At 15.9% G+C, this 18,026-nt stretch overlaps 1 protein-coding gene across 1 annotated transcript, besides 23 other annotated features; it reads left to right on the top strand. All coding sequences in view use genetic code 6, as the record gives it.

Annotated features, from left to right (window-relative positions):
• Positions 1-730: 730 nt before the first annotated feature.
• Positions 731-764: a microsatellite.
• A 934-nt stretch (positions 765-1,698) lies between these two features.
• Positions 1,699-1,777: a microsatellite.
• A 1,612-nt stretch (positions 1,778-3,389) lies between these two features.
• Positions 3,390-3,426: a microsatellite.
• A 19-nt stretch (positions 3,427-3,445) lies between these two features.
• Positions 3,446-3,553: a microsatellite.
• Positions 3,554-3,571: 18 nt separating this feature from the next.
• Positions 3,572-3,613: a microsatellite.
• Positions 3,614-3,696: 83 nt separating this feature from the next.
• Positions 3,697-3,741: a microsatellite.
• Positions 3,708-3,897: a microsatellite.
• Positions 3,773-3,854: a microsatellite.
• Positions 3,778-3,854: a microsatellite.
• Positions 3,863-3,958: a microsatellite.
• Positions 3,865-3,967: a microsatellite.
• Positions 3,870-3,950: a microsatellite.
• Positions 3,968-5,927: 1,960 nt separating the features above from the next.
• Positions 5,928-5,984: a microsatellite.
• A 39-nt stretch (positions 5,985-6,023) lies between these two features.
• Positions 6,024-6,089: a microsatellite.
• A 1,454-nt stretch (positions 6,090-7,543) lies between these two features.
• Positions 7,544-7,601: a microsatellite.
• A 266-nt stretch (positions 7,602-7,867) lies between these two features.
• Positions 7,868-7,901: a microsatellite.
• A 3,559-nt stretch (positions 7,902-11,460) lies between these two features.
• Positions 11,461-11,494: a microsatellite.
• A 114-nt stretch (positions 11,495-11,608) lies between these two features.
• Positions 11,609-11,647: a microsatellite.
• Positions 11,648-11,882: 235 nt separating this feature from the next.
• IMG5_182230 (hypothetical protein) lies at positions 11,883-13,025 on the top strand. The gene is made up of 3 exons (XM_004027435.1): positions 11,883-11,986; positions 12,049-12,330; positions 12,637-13,025. The coding sequence occupies exons 2-3, from the start codon at positions 12,174-12,176 to the stop codon at positions 12,915-12,917; spliced, it is 438 nt and encodes a 145-aa protein (XP_004027484.1). The 5' UTR covers positions 11,883-11,986; positions 12,049-12,173; the 3' UTR covers positions 12,918-13,025.
• Positions 12,418-12,459: a microsatellite.
• Positions 12,570-12,641: a microsatellite.
• A 3,140-nt stretch (positions 13,026-16,165) lies between the features above and the next one.
• Positions 16,166-16,233: a microsatellite.
• Positions 16,234-16,970: 737 nt separating this feature from the next.
• Positions 16,971-17,008: a microsatellite.
• Positions 17,009-17,199: 191 nt separating this feature from the next.
• Positions 17,200-17,249: a microsatellite.
• Positions 17,250-18,026: the final 777 nt, after the last annotated feature.

Below are 18,026 nucleotides of genomic sequence, written 5' to 3'. Positions count from 1 at the left end.
TTTTAATTGCTTTTTATAAATATTTATTAAAAAAATTTACATAGAAATATATTTACATTCTTCTTCATTTATTTTAAATAAAATTTCAAACTCATTAATTGAAAATCCTGAACTTTAAATAAATTATAACTATTTTAAATGATCAAGACATTCTTTTAATTAGCTTCTGTTTTAACAAACACTAATTTAACTAATTATATTAGTCAAAAAAGTTAAAATATCAACTATCCTTTCTACAAAAGATTTTGATTATAAAAGTAAAAAATGATTATTTTAAACAATATTATTTTCGAACTGAAAAAACTTATTCTTTTTAAAGTCATTTTTAACCTTTTTAGTATCTAAAACTAATAAAGCAATCACTTTTACAAATTCAGCCATTTTTTTATAAGGGCAGTTACTTATATAATTTTAAATAGAAGAAAGGGTAAAAAGGTTAAACTAAAAATTAAAACCTTCTACTAAAGATTCCATTAAATCAACTGTAACCTTTTATATTCTTAAATTAAGATTTTCTTCTTTAAATATAGTTAATATACTTTAAAATAAGTTGATAGGATTTTATAACAAATGTATTATTTTAGGTTATAATATGATAATAATTCGCAAAATCTTCAATAAATATAAAGTACATTAATCATTATCTCTTTTTACTTATTATAGACTTAAAAATTTATTTATTCGAGATTATTACATTACTATATTGGTTTAACAACTTAAAAATTAAATCTTTTTTTTTTTTTTTTAATTTTTTTTTTTTTTTTCAATATAAAAATTATTATTTTTGTTACACTTTTAATTATTAATTTTATTAACTTAAATAATAATTAATATATATTGTATGTTATTTTATGCCTTAAAAAAGTTACAAATGCTTAATCATGATCTAAACAAAAAAATATTGCTATGTTGTTTTTTAGAATTGTGGAATTTTGGTTATATTCTTAAAAAAATTCTTCTAGAACGAGAATTATATGTCGGATTTTTTCTTGAATTTCTTATTCCTCAATTGATTATATTTTCTATTATAAATTTTTATTTTATATATTTGTTAAAATATTATTTTAAATGATTTTATTTTTAAATAAAAATTATGAAATTGTTTGAAAATAAAAAAATACTTGTGACTATATTATCATTTATTTGTTTTAATATTATTAACGAATGGTTTATTTGTTATTTTTTTATTTCATTTCTTTATTGTTATGTATTTATTATTTTTAATTATTTTTATTTGTTTTTTTTTTTTAAAATTCTAAATTAATTATTTTATGATTATTTTAGTATTTTAATTTTTATAAAAAAAAATCAATATTAGCCATAATATATAATTATTATAATAAAAAATAAATACAACTATATATTTAATTTTCATATGTTAAATTTAAAAACTATATAAATAATCTTATTTGTATTATTTATAAAATAAAAATTCAATAAATATAAATAAAAATAAAAAAAATTAATTTATAAATATTTAATCAAATATAATATATTGCTATTGATAATATTATTAATTTCTTTTAATAAATATTAAATTTTAATTAATTCATTTATTAAATAATAAAATAATAATAAAAAGTTAAAATAATGAAATAATTAATCTTTATGTAAATAATATCTTATTTATTTAATAAATAATACTTATTTTATAATGGTTTTAATTTTTATAAATAATAATTTAATTAATTATATATATATATATATATATTATTTATCCATTAATTATATTTATAATTATTATTCTTAAATATATATATATTAATTATTTATATATAAATAAATAAATATTTATTTTCTATTTTAAATTAAATATAAATAATTTATTATTATGATTTTTTCAAATTGATTTTTAAAAAATGATTAATGATAAATTAAATAAACATTAATTATTTGTTATTAAATTCAAATAATAGTATTCTTTTTAATAAATAAATCTTCAAAAAACTATAAATCAATAACCATAAAAAGAAATAAAATCTTAAAAAAATCGAATAATCTTATCTTAAAAAAAATCTATTTAATTTAAATAACTATAATAGAAATTAAAGTCTAAAAAAATACTTCAATCGAATTTAGATAAACTTATTCTAGAAAAACTATAAGAAGAAGACTATGGAATACTGAAATATAAACATAAATAAAATATTAAAATGATTATATAATATAAAAGAATATCTTATCTTTAGATTTTTCTGAAAGTAAATAAAACTTTAGTTATGCAAGTGTTCCTTTGTATACATAACTAAATGAAATAAATAAAAAAATAAAGTCTTTTGAATTAAAACTACCTAAGCAAAGTATATCAGATATAACAACACAAAACATAATAAATGCTTTAAAATAATTAAAACTAAGAGAGTTAAAACTGACAATATAATATGGATTTTTTAATATAAAATCAGTTCGAATAATATAGAGTTATTTAAAAAAATAAAATTTAATTGAAAAATTAAGCGTGAATTTTGAATGGTGTGAACTAAATGAAAAGAAAACAAGAATTATATTTTCAGGAATGTAGTCTTTATTAAATTTATAAAAGATTTATTTAGACTTAAGCTTTAATTCTTTAAAAAATGAAGGATTTGTGTAAGTATTTTAATAGATTAGTCAGTGCAAATTTCTTTATTTTTTTAAAGGAAATTTCTTGATGAATTAAATAGATGGAGATGGTTTAGAAAAATGTTCGAAATTTCTAAAAAACATGGAAAAAATAGAATATTTATGGTTAAATTTAAAAATGAATTAAATTGATGATTCTGGATTTCAATTTTTTTCAAAAAATATTGAATTTTTATATAATCTAAAGTTTCTTGCTTTAGATTTTTAATAAAACAGTATTTCAAATTTAAATTTTTTTAATGAAAGTCTTTAAAAGATACATAATTTGCTTTATTTAGAAATAAATGTTTATTTAAATAATATTTGTAAAGATGTTTTTAAAAAATTTGTTGAAAAAATAAAGCTATTAGAAAACTTAATCCATGTTAAAGTAATTTTCGAAAGATGTATTTTGGATAAAAATAATGTGAATTGTGTAATTTAAAAAGATATTAATAATAGTGTCAATTATCTATATTAAATTATCAAAGATAATAAAATTAGGTATTTTAAGATAATTAAAATTATATAAGCTTTTTAAAAAGAAAAAATTAGTTTAGTTTTCAGAAAAGATGTTTTAATTTAAATTATTAAATTTAACTTATGAATTTTAATTTTATTAAACTATGCTTTTTAATGAATAGTAGTAAAATAAGCTATTACATTATTAAATAAAATGAATTGAAAATATATTATTAAAATAAAAGTATAAGTAATAAAAAAAGATAGTTATTTTTATATAATTTTTGTTAAAATGTATATATTTGATTTTTAAATTATTAATAATTTATAATAAATTAATTCATATATATTAAAGTAATTCATGTAAAAAAAAATAGAATGTAATATATATAAAAATATATAAAAAATTATATAACTAAATTATTTAAATAAAAAAAAAATATCATATAAAATTTATATATAAAAAATACATTAAAAGAAATATAAAAATCAAATAAAATAAAAATAAATAAAAAGACAAAAATAATAATAAAAAAAAAAATTATTATAATAATTAAAAAATAAATAAAATATTAGCTAAAAATATATTTTTTTCGCGCGATATAATTAATAAAAGCGCAAAATTTAGTAATTATATATTAAAAAATATATAATAAAATAAAATAAAATATAATAATATATAAAAATATTTAATAATAAATGTAATTTTAAATAATATATAATAACAAATTATAATAAATACATATATATAATAAATAAATAATATAACAAAAATTATAATATAATAAATATAAAAAATTTTATTAATATATATTTAATTATAATAATATATAAATTTATAATATCTATATATTTATATAATTATAAATATTTATATATATATATATTTTAATATTATTTAATAAATCATTTATATCATATTTTATTTATATATAAATAATTTTTTTAATCAAAAATATTTATTCAATTATTAAAAATGTATAATTAATAAATTATTAATCAAATTTAACAAAATCTTCAAGCAGAAATTTATAAATAAATTTAAGTATATTAGTTATAAAGTTAAGATATAAATGTAAATTTTATTTAAAAAAATTTATTATTTTTACTTAGACTTGTAAAATTAGTTAAAATCTAAAAAAAAAAATTTTAATAATTTTTATGAACAACATAAACCTGTATAATTTGAAAGCCTTATTACATATAACTAATTAAAACAATATAATGGTCAATTAGTAGAATTAAAATATATGATATAAAACATGTTTGATCCGGAAACATACACTTTAGCTTAATTTAATGAAAATAACATTAATGAAAATTAACTAAAAATTTATAAATATCATGATTATATATCCACATAAACTACCGAATTTAAAGACGAAGAAAATATATAATCTATATTAGACGATAGATTAATATACTATGCAATTCCTATCCCTTTAAAAAGTGAATGGTATTAACTTTAATTATTAGAAAATAATAAAACTAAATAAGAAAATTAATAAAAAGAATAATATGATAACTAAAATGAAAATTAATAAAATATTTTATAAATAAATGAAGAAAATGAAAATATATAATATAAAAATGTAAGTATTTGTACAAATCAATAAATAGTAGAATTTAATTAGAAATTAGTTGATATTAATGTTTTTAACTTGGATAAAAATAATAAAAGTTTTCCATGCATTCTTAAATTTTATTAAAATATTTAATTAAAATTAAATTAAGTTGTTCATTTGAAAGGAATTTTGAGTTATGAAAATATAAAAGAAGATCTCTAAATTGAAGATTTTCATTATAATTCAGCATTTCCAGAATTTCTTGTACCTAGAATCCATGTTTTGGAAAGTTAAACCTGCCAATTTGGTGATTTTTTTGACAATAGAATTCTCTAATTAAATGTAAATATGGACTCTTGTAGATAATAAATTCTAAATAAGTTAAAATTGCTTACAGGAAATGACACAGTGAGTAGTTTTTATATATTAATGACTTTACTTTCGTCTGTAAGAGCCAGGAAAGAAGAGAAAAATATTGGCTAAATTATATTAAATTTATTCAATATATAAGAAAGTGATAAGTTAATTAATTTTTTATAAGATATATTGCTTTTTGTTGGAAAAATAGATATAAATATTGAAAGTTTATAGAAAAACAAGATAGGAGTTTATTTAAAAGATTAATTTATAGAATATGGAAATGTATAAATTCCAAAAGAAACAAAACATTTTTTAATTTGTGATGAAACTTAATTAAAGGAAGGTGCTTTAAATGAAAAAGCTTTATAAAATTTAAGTTAAATTTAAAATTTATTATAAAATTAGACAATTGAATTTAATTCTTAATATTATTAAGTAATTATATATTTATTTTTTTAAAAAAATAAAAAAATAGACTTTTGTTTATTCTGATATTAGTTGTCTTATTGTTTCTCGTTAAAAAAGCATTCTTTTTAACGATTTACATGTAAAAATCTAATATTTTATAAATAATACATATAGTTTAATAAATATAGGTAAAAAACATTCCTGAAATTAATGAAAACCATAATAATTTGATAATTTAAGATGGAATCTTAATTGAATAATTAAGAAGTTATATAATTAAATGTAAAAAATTGGCTTTAGAAATTTAAATAGATGAAACTTTGTCAGATTATATATAAAAATTTTATGTTGAAAAAAGAAAAGAAAAAGGAAAAAAAATAGATCAAAAGAATCTTGAAAATTGGATTTAATTATGTATACTTAATTCTGCATCAAAAAACAAAACGGTACCTACTATTGAAGATTTTTAGGAAGTATTAAATTTTGAAAATATTAGATTATAAAGAATATAATGAGTATATATAGATTTCATAAATAAATTATATTTAAGTTAAATTAATTATATGTATTTAAATTAAATATAATTTAGTAAAAAAAAAAAGATATAAAATTAAATATTTAATTAAAATATATATAAATATATATATATATATATATATATATATATATATATATATATATATATATCTATATCTATTTATTTAGATTTTTTTCTATTTCTTATAATTTTCTTTTTTAAATTAATAAAAATAACATTTTCACTTATTTAAGTCTGACAAAATTAATAAAATTAATTTAATTTAGTTTTATTTTAATTAATATTTCTTTCTTAATTATGAATTCATTTTTTTGTTAAATAAAAAAATATTAATTCTTTTGATAACTAAATAATCATAATAGTACTATTACTAAATAGTTATTTTTTTCTAAAATAATCATTAAACTAATAATAAAATGTAAATGACACTCATAACTTGCTTTAGATTAAATATTATGTACATTTATATGAATGACTTAATATTCTTTTAATTTTTATCTTTATAATTAAAATTTTCCTTAACCATAGTTTCTTCTATATTTTTAAAACAGTATATTCATTCATTTCAATCTAAAACATATTTTGCCTAATAATTATAGTTTTCATATGTATTTAAATTTAACTAAAATTTCTATACATTCTTGTTTGAAAAATTCAAGACAATGATAATCTCCTTGCCAAAGTTCTTCAATTAAATATGAAGTATGTGAATTTTTTTAACATAAATGTTTTATTTATCATTACTTTTTTAATATACATTGTTATTATTTGCCTAGTTTTTTATTTCTATAGTTAGTTTATTTAACATTTCTCTATGTTAAGATAAGATAAATTGTCGTAAGAGGATAAATTTATTTAAATGTACAAATATATAATAATAAATATAATATATTTAGAATTATTGATTTATTCTTCTTTTATATCTTATTATTAATTAAATGAATATTTGTAATATTAAAAACCGAAAAGATAAAATATAAGGGAAGAAAGAAGTTCCAATAATACTACTAAGTTTATTATAAAAACTTTCAATAAAAAAGTTTGCGAAAATAACAATTTCTAAATTTCTGTATTCACTAAGCTAATTAACTAATATTGAATGTTTCTATTTTCAAGTTAAAAAAGTTATTGACATAATTTGACTTTATTTATTTGTTAAAAGTTGGATTGAGATCGATTAAATTTATAAATATAATAATTTATATTATAGTTAATATAAAAATAATGAAGGAGTACTTATTTAAAATTGATTATATACTCAGTTTTCTAATAACTTAATTTTTAATGTTTTTTTTTTTTTTTTTCCCTATATTATTGCTATAATAATATTTTTAGAAACAATTTTTTATTTTTAATATTATATTTTAAAGTTTCTTAATTAATATTAAAATTTTATTGGAAAAATCTAATAACATATATTTTAATGAGATGTTTTGAGCTTTTACAAATAAATTATTTTTTTGTTATTAATAAAATATATATATAATATTTTTTTTATTTTTTTTCACTAATTTACAATTTATTGTTCTTCATTTTTATTATTTTATAGAATATTTTGTATATAATTAGAAAATTTCTAAGCTTCATTAATAGAATTATTTATTTTTAAAATTTCAATATTTTGCGGTTTTTTAATTTCAATATTTTGCGTTTATTTAATTTCAATAGGATTATTTCTTTATTATTAATCGAATTATGATAATAATTAATTATTTGCCATTTTTATGATATTCATTCTTTTTTTGCAATAAGAAGTACTTTTTTCACTTGTTATTTATCTGTTTTTACTAATAGTATTTTTAGTTGAATTAAATTCGGTTTGATTTGTTGATGCATATTTATTTAAATGTGTAAATATGTTTTAGTTATCAATTTTTTTTTTATTTAACTATTTTAAAAATTAAGTGTTCATTTGTTTTCTAACTTTAATTTTTTTTTTTTATTTTTTTAATTTTTTTTTTTTTTTATACTTTTATATAAATAATTAGGTTTTTAATATTTATTTTCTTGTTCTTGAAATTAATTTTAGTATTAGTTTAGTATGTTCTTTTAATCTTGCCTTAAAATTTAACTTATTTTATGATTCTTTTAAATACTATTTATACTATCTTTTTTTAAAATTTTATTTCTTCTTAAATATACATTTTTATTTTAAAAAATTAATTACTTTTATCAATTTTAAATAAAATATTGGATTCAGTTGCGAATTTTTTAATGTTAAATTGTTCTTCTATTTCTTAAGGATTTAACTTTTTTACTAATCTTTTATAAACTGATTCTTGATTTTATTTTTTATTGTTAATATTAATTTGTTTTTACAATTATTATTATTCGTTTTGTTTTTCGTTTTTTAATTAATTTCTTTCAAAATCAATATAATCCTTAATATTAATTTATTTATTTTTTAGGAAAAAAATAAATAAATAAATGTTTAACATTTTCATTTTGAATTTATATCTCTTAAGACTTATTCTAATTATAGCTAATACTCTTTTTTTTACTATTATTTTTCTTCTAACCTAAAGCAAATAAAAATTAGTTAATTTCATCATCATTGTTTTTATTTTTTTAAAGATTTTAAGATTCCATTTCATTAATAATTTTTTATAAAATTATATGGTCATTTTCATCTTAATTACAATCATCATTTTTTTTGAGTTTTTAAATTAATAAATTGCTTGTATTACTAATAAACTAATTTTTTATATCAGGATTATTCGGTGTATTCAATACTAAATTTTTCTTAAATAATTTTAGATTATTTCTTGCTTAAAAAAAAAAAGATTAAAACAAAAAAAAAAAAGTATAATAAAAATACCTTCTATAGTACTATTTTAAATCTTTTAATAAATAATTGAATACGCCTCAAAAATAGACTTATATTTTTGAAGCATTTCTTGTAATGCAAATTCTTATAATTCACTAAACGATTAAAATAAACGTGTCCCTTCATCTTAATTATTTTTATATATTCTAACGATTTTTTTGATATGTTAGTTAATAGTTTAAGAATGTACAAAATATTTAATTATTTTCTATTCTTTTAATTTTTTAATATAATTTTAACATAAAGCTTTCAAATCTGTATCAATATTTGATTTTAAAATACCGTAATCTTAATAATTATATGTAATAGCATTTTTTAGAAATTAGTTTTCGCTTTAATTTTATATAGAAGTTATTGAATGGATAATACTTCTTTAAGACAATTTTTTTAAAAAAAATTATTAATTATTTTCGCTTTATTTTTAAAATAAATGCTATATGTTTTTCCCTGTTAATTGTTAAAATTATTCATTTGTATAAAAAAGAATATCATATGAAATAAGATCTGTTCCTTTTTAAGATATTATGTATATAATTTAACATATTCGGCTTAATAAGTCTTTTAAATAAATAAAGCTATAGAATATAAATTTAAATGTTTCCTTTGATTCATCGTCTATAGAAGTATGATTTTAAGGTTTATGAATAGCTTAGTTTATTGTTATATATTTATTTTAATTTTTTATAAATTATTAATTAAATTAATTATCCATTATTCCTGAATCCATTGCAGTTTAAGAACTCAAAAAACGATTGATAAATAAGTATGGTTCATTTTCATTTTTTATATCGCCTTCTTATTATAGAAAACTGTTTAATTAAAGAAGTTACTATGTTTCTTATTCTAATAAATTTAATTATTATGATAAACTGTTTTTTTAATTCAATTTATCTTCATAAGCTGTTTCTAACATTCTTTTTTTTAAATAAGCTTCTAGTAATAAAAAATAAGATTTTCTGTGATGAAATTAATATTTTTCTTAGTTTTTTTGTTTTGTTTTACAATTTAATATATTTGTTTATATATATATTTTTTTTTTACTTATTCTAAATAATTTTATATATTTTCAATTATTTATTTACTATCTAATTTCTAATCTTAATTATCTTAATCAAATATAGATTTATTGGTTGAAATGTTTATTATATTCTTTACACTGTTCTTTTTACTATATAATCCACTTTTATTCAAACTTTTTTATATAGAAGAGGGAGAACTAGTATTACTTAATATATTTTAGTAATACTGAATTTTGTTTTCTAAAAAATACCTTTTATTAATTGAATTCTTATTAATAGAATTATATATTAGATTTTTTTATATAAATACTCTTCTAGTTATTGTATTGTTTGTAGATTTTGACCAATTAAATTAAGTTTATTTTCTTTACTAATTCTTTAGTTTTCTATTTCTATTTATTAGTTCAATTTTTCTTTTGTCTCTTAATATATTTCTTTAGTTTCCTTTTTTTATTTTAAAACTAAAAATAGTAATTAATTAATTATTTATACTTTTAATTTAATAAAATTATGCTATAATAAGTCTTCTTCTAATTATATTTATTATTTTAAATATTTTTATTATTATTTTTTCTATTCAATATATTAATTTTCAATTTAAACTGTTTCTATATATATGTCCTAAATTTCTTCAAGATTTCTATTAGTTTCTTTCTATTTTTTTATTACAAATATTTAATGGTTTTATATTTAAATTATTAAAAAGAACTTTGTTTTCTTATGCATGAAAAGATATTCTTTCAACGTCTGAATATCTTACGTCAGCTAATTTATGCATTCTTTCCAAATATAATGTTTTTTCTCTAATCTGAAGCTTTTTATTTTTGTTTCAACAAAAAAATATAACATATGCTTATATATATATATATATATAAAAAAAAAAAACAGTTGAGGTTTTTAATTCTTCTATAATGTTCAAAACTTACATCTAAGTTTCTGATTCTTAATCGATATTTATTTATGTTTCATTTGTAAGCTCTTTGATTTTATACAATCGTTATTTTATTTATTCGAATTCTTTAAATCCTTTAATATTAAAATAAGTTAATCCACTATTCTTATATAAAATTTAGGAAAATCCTTTATTATTTGTTGAAGTATTTAAAGCAGTTAATTTAAAAGTATCAATATTATCAGAAGATTTATTATTATAACTATTTTTTTATTCTTTTTATAAAAAATTTAATATGTTTGTTTATTCATTTAATATTTAAGCTTTTTTTTTATTTTCTTATTGTATTTAGTTGAATTAATTTTTATACTAATTTTTTTTTTTTTTAATATATTTAACAAGTTTTTTGTTTACATTGTATATTATATTTTTTTCAGTTTAATGGCTTTTATTAGCCAAATTGTATTCCATTTTTTGGAACTCTTATCTTATTTCTTCCTTGTATTATTTACATTCTTCAAGCAATTTTTATTTTTTTATTTATTCTATATCTTCTACTATTTATTATTATTTTTTAACTAATAAACTACTATTTTATATTTATTTCATATGTGGTTTATTTGTTATCTTTCCTTTTGAATTTTTTATATTAATATTTTTATAATTTATTTATCTTATTTTCAAACAAATAAATGTTATTTATATTTTTGTTAAGTTATAATTTTTGTTTGTTTGTTATTAAACAAGATGTATATATTTTTTAATTAAAATACAATTAATTACTTATTTTTTATATAATATAAATATTTTATTAATTAAATAAAAATATAAATTTAAATATTATTTATTTATAATTGAAAAAAAGATTAATTTTATTTAATAAATGTTAAAATAAATTGTGTTTATTTTTTTTGTAAAAACGAAATTAGATCTTTAAAATTATTAAATACAATTAAATTATTAAATTTTATTAAAAAAAACACAAAGATAATTCTAATTATATTAAAAATATTTTATAAAGATAACAAAAAATTAATTAAATATATAATTTATAATTTAAAATTATTTAAATAAAAAAGTAAATATTTACATTATGGATAAAGAATTAAATATAATCAATTCTGGAAATCCTCGAAAACTAATAGATTCACATGATGATAAAGGCAGATAAAATACATAATAAACAGAAGAAAAACTTGAAATAATAACTTAATAAGTTGCTTAAAATAAAATTCCATTATTTGAAATATTATTATTTTTGGCATATTCAATTTTGTTCATATTTATAGTATATAATTAGCTTAATATAACAAGGTAAAAATTATTTATTATATATAATAATTACTAAAATTTAAAAATATAAAAATTACAAAAAGTGCTTTTTAATTAAACAAATATATGAAATAAAGATTCGCTCCAAATTTTAAATCAAATCAATTAATATCAAAAGCAAGTATAGTAGATTATTTATAAAACTATATAATTAAAAATTTTATTTCATATGATGGATTTTACCCATTTTAAGTTTAAGATGACTTCTATCATATAACACATCTAAGAGTTTTGTAAAAAAGATGTTAATTATAATCAAACTCATCAATATGGATAAATCCAATAACAAGTTCACATGATAATTTTGGATCTGTCAATTAATTTAAGTAATTAAATAAATAAATATATTAGAAAACCTACAAATTATTATTTTTCATATTTGTTTAAAAAATATAAACTAGAAAAAAAAAAAAATAATGTATATTTATTTTTATAAAATATAATTTAGTTTTATATAATCTGTTTTTTTTTTATCAAATAAAAAAAAAAAAAAATTCTTTTTTTTTTTAATAAAATAAAAATAAGATAAACACTCAAATATATAAATTAAATTTTGAAATTTACTTATATATATATATATACTTATATATTTACATTTATTTTATTTATATATATATATATTTATAATATAGATATAACTAAACTCACTAAGGCTTTGTTTAATTTGTAAATAAATTTAATTATACATCCTCAACATATAATATTTTTCATGATCTATTTTCTTCTTAATTTTTCGATATTTAAACTCGATAGTTATCATTAGATGTTGCCTTTTATAATGCGAATTCTGATATGTTAAGCATGCTTTAGATTGTATTTGATTATGCACCAACAGGATAGGTTTTTGTAAATATTTACTTGGACTCTTTTTGCGTTAATACATATTCAACTGCTTTTAATAGAGTAAGAATGATTTGTGAGATAGTTTTTGTTGTCTTATATGGATTCTATTGTATTAATGAAGTTTTAAAAGTATTTAGATAAATAAGAAAAGTTTAAAAAGAATACGATACAAAATTACAAATATAAAAAAATTAAAAAAATACATAAAAAAAAGATGAAAAAAATCCCATGTAAGTTTCAAAAGGAGCAAACAAAATTTTATAGAGTAAAGTTCTTTAGTAAATTTAATAAGAAGTAACTATTATTTTTTTGTTTAACTTAAAATGATATTTATAAATATTAAAAGGCCCTTGATTTTGGAAGAATAAAGAATATTCTAATAGGCATTAAAAATCATGTATAAGATGTTTGGAGTTTTCTTGATGTTACTTAATTAACTTTAACTGGTTTAGCTCTTTATTCTTGGATTTATTTTATATTTTATAATGATTTATCATCAAAACTAAAAGACATAGACTATAATTATATAATTGAAAATTAAATAAATGATGTAGATGAGGAAGGAAAGAATAAAATTATTAATATATATGAAAGTATAAAATATATAAATAAAACAAACAAAAAATATAATTTATTTTTATAAAAGGTTTACCGTAAATAAATATTCTAACTGTATAATTAATTTAAGGGTTAAAAGTTTATAAATAATATATAGGAATAAGTATTTTTATTATGGCATTTAAATGTACTAGATATTTGATAAGCTTTTCGAAAAGGCTAACTGATTATTTAAATATAATAATGAAAACTTTAGATTTCTTATTTAATTATATAATTTTATTAGGCTGTATTTTATTAGCATTTTCTTATACTGGCTTTTACTTTTATGGACCTCATATAGTATAATATAGTTCAATATATAGATCATTCGTATAAACTATAGGAATAATAATGAGTGTAAGTGATATAAATAAAGAAATGTAAAACGTAAGTAGAGTAACAACATTCTTTTATTTTTTAGGATTTTATTTTCTAATTATAAGTATTTTAGTTAACTTTTTTGGGTTTTTGTAAAAAATGAATATGCTAAATATGAATAATAGAAAGAATTTGAAATTTAAAGAAAGCAATAATAATCTAAAGAATAAAAAAACAATAATTTATAACCTCATATTTATTTTAAAATTAAGAAAATAATTGCCAATTTAATTATGAAAATTCGATATATATATGATTCTAGTAAATACAAAAGGTTTTCTTTATAATTATATTAAAATTTTTATTATTATTATTTTTTTTAAAAAATAAAATTAAAACTAGTTATTTGTTATAAAAAAGTATAAAACTTCAAAAAAAGAAAAGAGAATTCGAATATTCCTCATCTTCAATAAAGTTCGACCTTTAGTTTTCTGATGTTATAAAATAAAACCAAACAAACGTTAATTTTTTTTATGTGGAATAAGAACGCGAGAAGAAACACCATGAATAAAAATAAGGAACAGTCCGTATAATATGGTCGACAATATTATTATTTATATTTCTTATTATGAATATAATTGTATTATTTGGGTTTTATTCACCAGAAGAATCTCATTAATATGTGATGTAACTTAATAATAAAATAAAAGACGTAAGGATAATAGAAAGCTAGAATTCGAATACTGTGTATGATTATTATACAATAAACAGGAAATCTCAAGTAGCTTAATGGATATCTAAACTCTGTTCAGAAAAATTCAATTTAATTAAACTTTATGATGAAACTGATTTACAAAATTCAGGAAATAAGTCATTGATGAATTCTATTTCTGATCTAAAATTATTACTTTAAGACTAAGAAATAGATTTATAAAAAAAAATAAAAATTTAAGATGCAGAATAATAAGACATTTAATAGGATAAATATGAATCAGCTTTTACATTTGATAATTTTAATCTTTTAGTAAATAATAAGATTAGAATAACTTTAAGATATTCAAAAGAAGTTAGTAATGATTCACCTCTAAATCATATAAAATCATCAAAAGTAGCTACTTTTTTCACAGTATTTGATAAAAATCAAGATGATGAGTTTAAATAAACTTCAGGATAAGGCAATAATTAAATAATTTTTAAGGAATAAAAAGGATTTGCATAGAAAGGAGCTTACACATTTGATTGGTATCCGAATTTCTTTCTAGATAATCTTCTAGTTTTATAAGACGAACAATTTATAACGAAATAATTAGTAGCTTTAAGTATAGATTTTGTGCTTTTTAATGGATTTGGAAAAGATAAATACTTAGTATACGATTATATAGCTTTTTCATTTAAAGAATCTGGAACAATAGATTAAAAGGAATTTTATTCATAGACATATAAAATATTAACAATTATATCAGTTGAATAGATACTATTATTTATAATGATTTTATTATTGAGTTTATTTGTATTTTATAATTTGTTTTAAACTATCTCTAATTTAAAGGCTTAATATGTTTCTTATTAAAGATGGTATGAACTTTTCATACTTAATTATTTGACTCCAGATTAATTGTATTTTAGATAGTATTAAGAGCCAGAAATAATTAGAAAGTTTAAGTATATTTTCAATATTTCTACACTTCTTAAGTTTATTTATATAATTACTATGTCTTTACTAATTATTTTTTACATTTATATATATATAATGGTATAAGTCCTTATTTAGAATGGGTAGGTTTAATAAATTCCTTTATATCTATTAACAGGAGATAAATATAAGAATGTGCTTAAATAAAATGATAATTATGATTATTTAAATACTATTTTTTCAATAACTTAAACTGTAAAAATTATAAAACCTTTAAACAGTTTAACGGTTCTTATTTTATGCTTTTAAATACTTTATAACTTGACTAATAATTAAGATTTCTAATAAATATTTTTTGCTATTAAATATATTTTAAATGAGTTAACAAATCTTTTAATTTTACTATTTTATTTTCTAACATGCTTTGTTTTGATTTCTTTTTTTTATTTTGGTTATTATTTATTTAAATAATATTAACATATTATCTTTATATAATAAAATAGGTTCTTACTATTAAGAATTTTCTAATTTTTACGGAAGTTATATAATGTTATGTGAATTCTTGTATTCGATTTATAATAAATTTGATATGTTTAATACAGAAGACACTTATTATGAAGTTTTTATTATATTGATTCCTTATATGGTTGTTATAAAGTTTGTTATGCTAAATTTATTTAGTTCAGTAATTTATAGAGGATATTTTAAAGTATAAGATAATAGATAATAATGTATATAACTATATATTTACTTAATTTTAAAAAATTTATATATATATAAATATATATATATATATATATATATATATATATACATATATATATATATATATATAATAGAAGCTAAATTACATATAAAACAAAAAAGTAGTTTTTAAATAGGATTTAGTGAATTTTGGAAACTTACACATGAAATTATTAAAAAAATGTAAAATAATTAAAGTTAAAGTAATACTGAATTTGTAAATTAAATTGTAAAAAGATCATAATGTTTAGATATATTCAACAAAGTACTAACTTCAATATTTATTTTTGTTAAAAAAAAAAAAAAAAGATTAAAATTACTGTAAGATAATATAAACCTACAATGGATATTTAAATATGGGTAGATAGATGTGCAGTAGATATAAAAGATGAAAATGATTAAAGATAATAATTAAAAAGTATTAGTGATGAAATTACTATTAATTATATGTAACAGATAAATGATGGCTCATTTTCTTTTATTCAAGAACTAGAAAAAGTAATTTTATGATAAATATATTAAAATAATAATAATAAAAAAGGATGAAAGACGTAGAATTGTTGAATATTAACTTAAATTAAAATATTATACTTATTTTAAACAAGCAAATATTATTTTAAAGAAGTTTTAATAAGATTTTGTATAGGAAATATAGTTTTATAAAAGTAAAATTTCAAGCAAAACTAACGAATAAGATAAAGAATAGTTAGAAGATTATTATGTAAAGGTCTATATTTGTAGATTAGAGGAAATGTTAAAAGAAAAACTTAATAAAGTAAACTTTTTAAGGATTGAGTATGATGAATAATTGTAATAATAATAAATTAATAAAAAAAAAAGTAAAAAACATAAAGTTAAAAAAAAAAAAAATAATTAATAATGAAAACAACAAATTATATTGTTATATAAATATATATTAAATAGAAAAAAAGAAAAAAAAAACATAGAAAAATATTTATTTTTCTAAACAAAAAAAATTTCAACTTTTAGTTATATCTCTATATTCTTTTATAAGTTATTCTATTCCTTTATTAATCTTTTTTTTATAATTTAAAACAATAAATATATAATTAAATAAATTAATTAATAAGTAAATATATAAATAAACAGTACCTAAGTATTACTAGAATAAGCCATTTTTGCTTCTTCGAAATTAAAATTTTTAAACTATTGAATTAAATCCAATTGTTTTTCATAATTTTCTATATCTTATATATAATCTTTAGCTCTTTAATCTTTTTTAGGATTTTCTTTACTTAACAAATCAATTTTTTATTCTAAAGGTTCAATCTATATAATTTAAAAAATATTATTATTTTAAAGATAAAAATATAAACTTATGTAGATAAAATATCTTCTTATTAAATAGCTACATCAAAGAGAATTTTTAATTCATGATCTCTTATTTATTATTCAATAAGTTTTCTATCAATTCCTTCAAGATCATTTTCATAATTTATTTATATAGATTCTTATTCCATTTTGTTTTATATAATTTCATCATTTTATTTTTCTAAAAATTCATTTCTATTTGATATCTTATCTATTTTCTCAACTATGAATTGTCTATTTCTATTTCTATAGCTCTTACTTTGTCTCTTTCCATATCTTTTACTTTTTATTAAATCATTAATTCATTTATTTTTTATTAATCTTCTATTTATTCTTTTATATTAAATATTCGGTTTGTTAATTAATATCTTTATGAAACTTCATTATTTCTATCTTTAGCTTATGTTTCTAGTATAAATTAATATTCTGAGATTTTCATTTTTGACATGTTTATGTCGTTATTTATTCCAATTATTCTTTTTTTTAATATGTCATTTTATTCTTCTAAAAACGCTTTGCTATGTTCAAACGCTTAATTATTTTGTTTCTCTT

The sequence above is a fragment of the Ichthyophthirius multifiliis genome (genome assembly GCF_000220395.1).
Source record: "Ichthyophthirius multifiliis unplaced genomic scaffold scaff_1120509251325, whole genome shotgun sequence".
Taxonomy (NCBI): domain Eukaryota; phylum Ciliophora; class Oligohymenophorea; order Hymenostomatida; genus Ichthyophthirius; species Ichthyophthirius multifiliis.
This window is presented reverse-complemented; position numbering and strand designations above follow the sequence as displayed.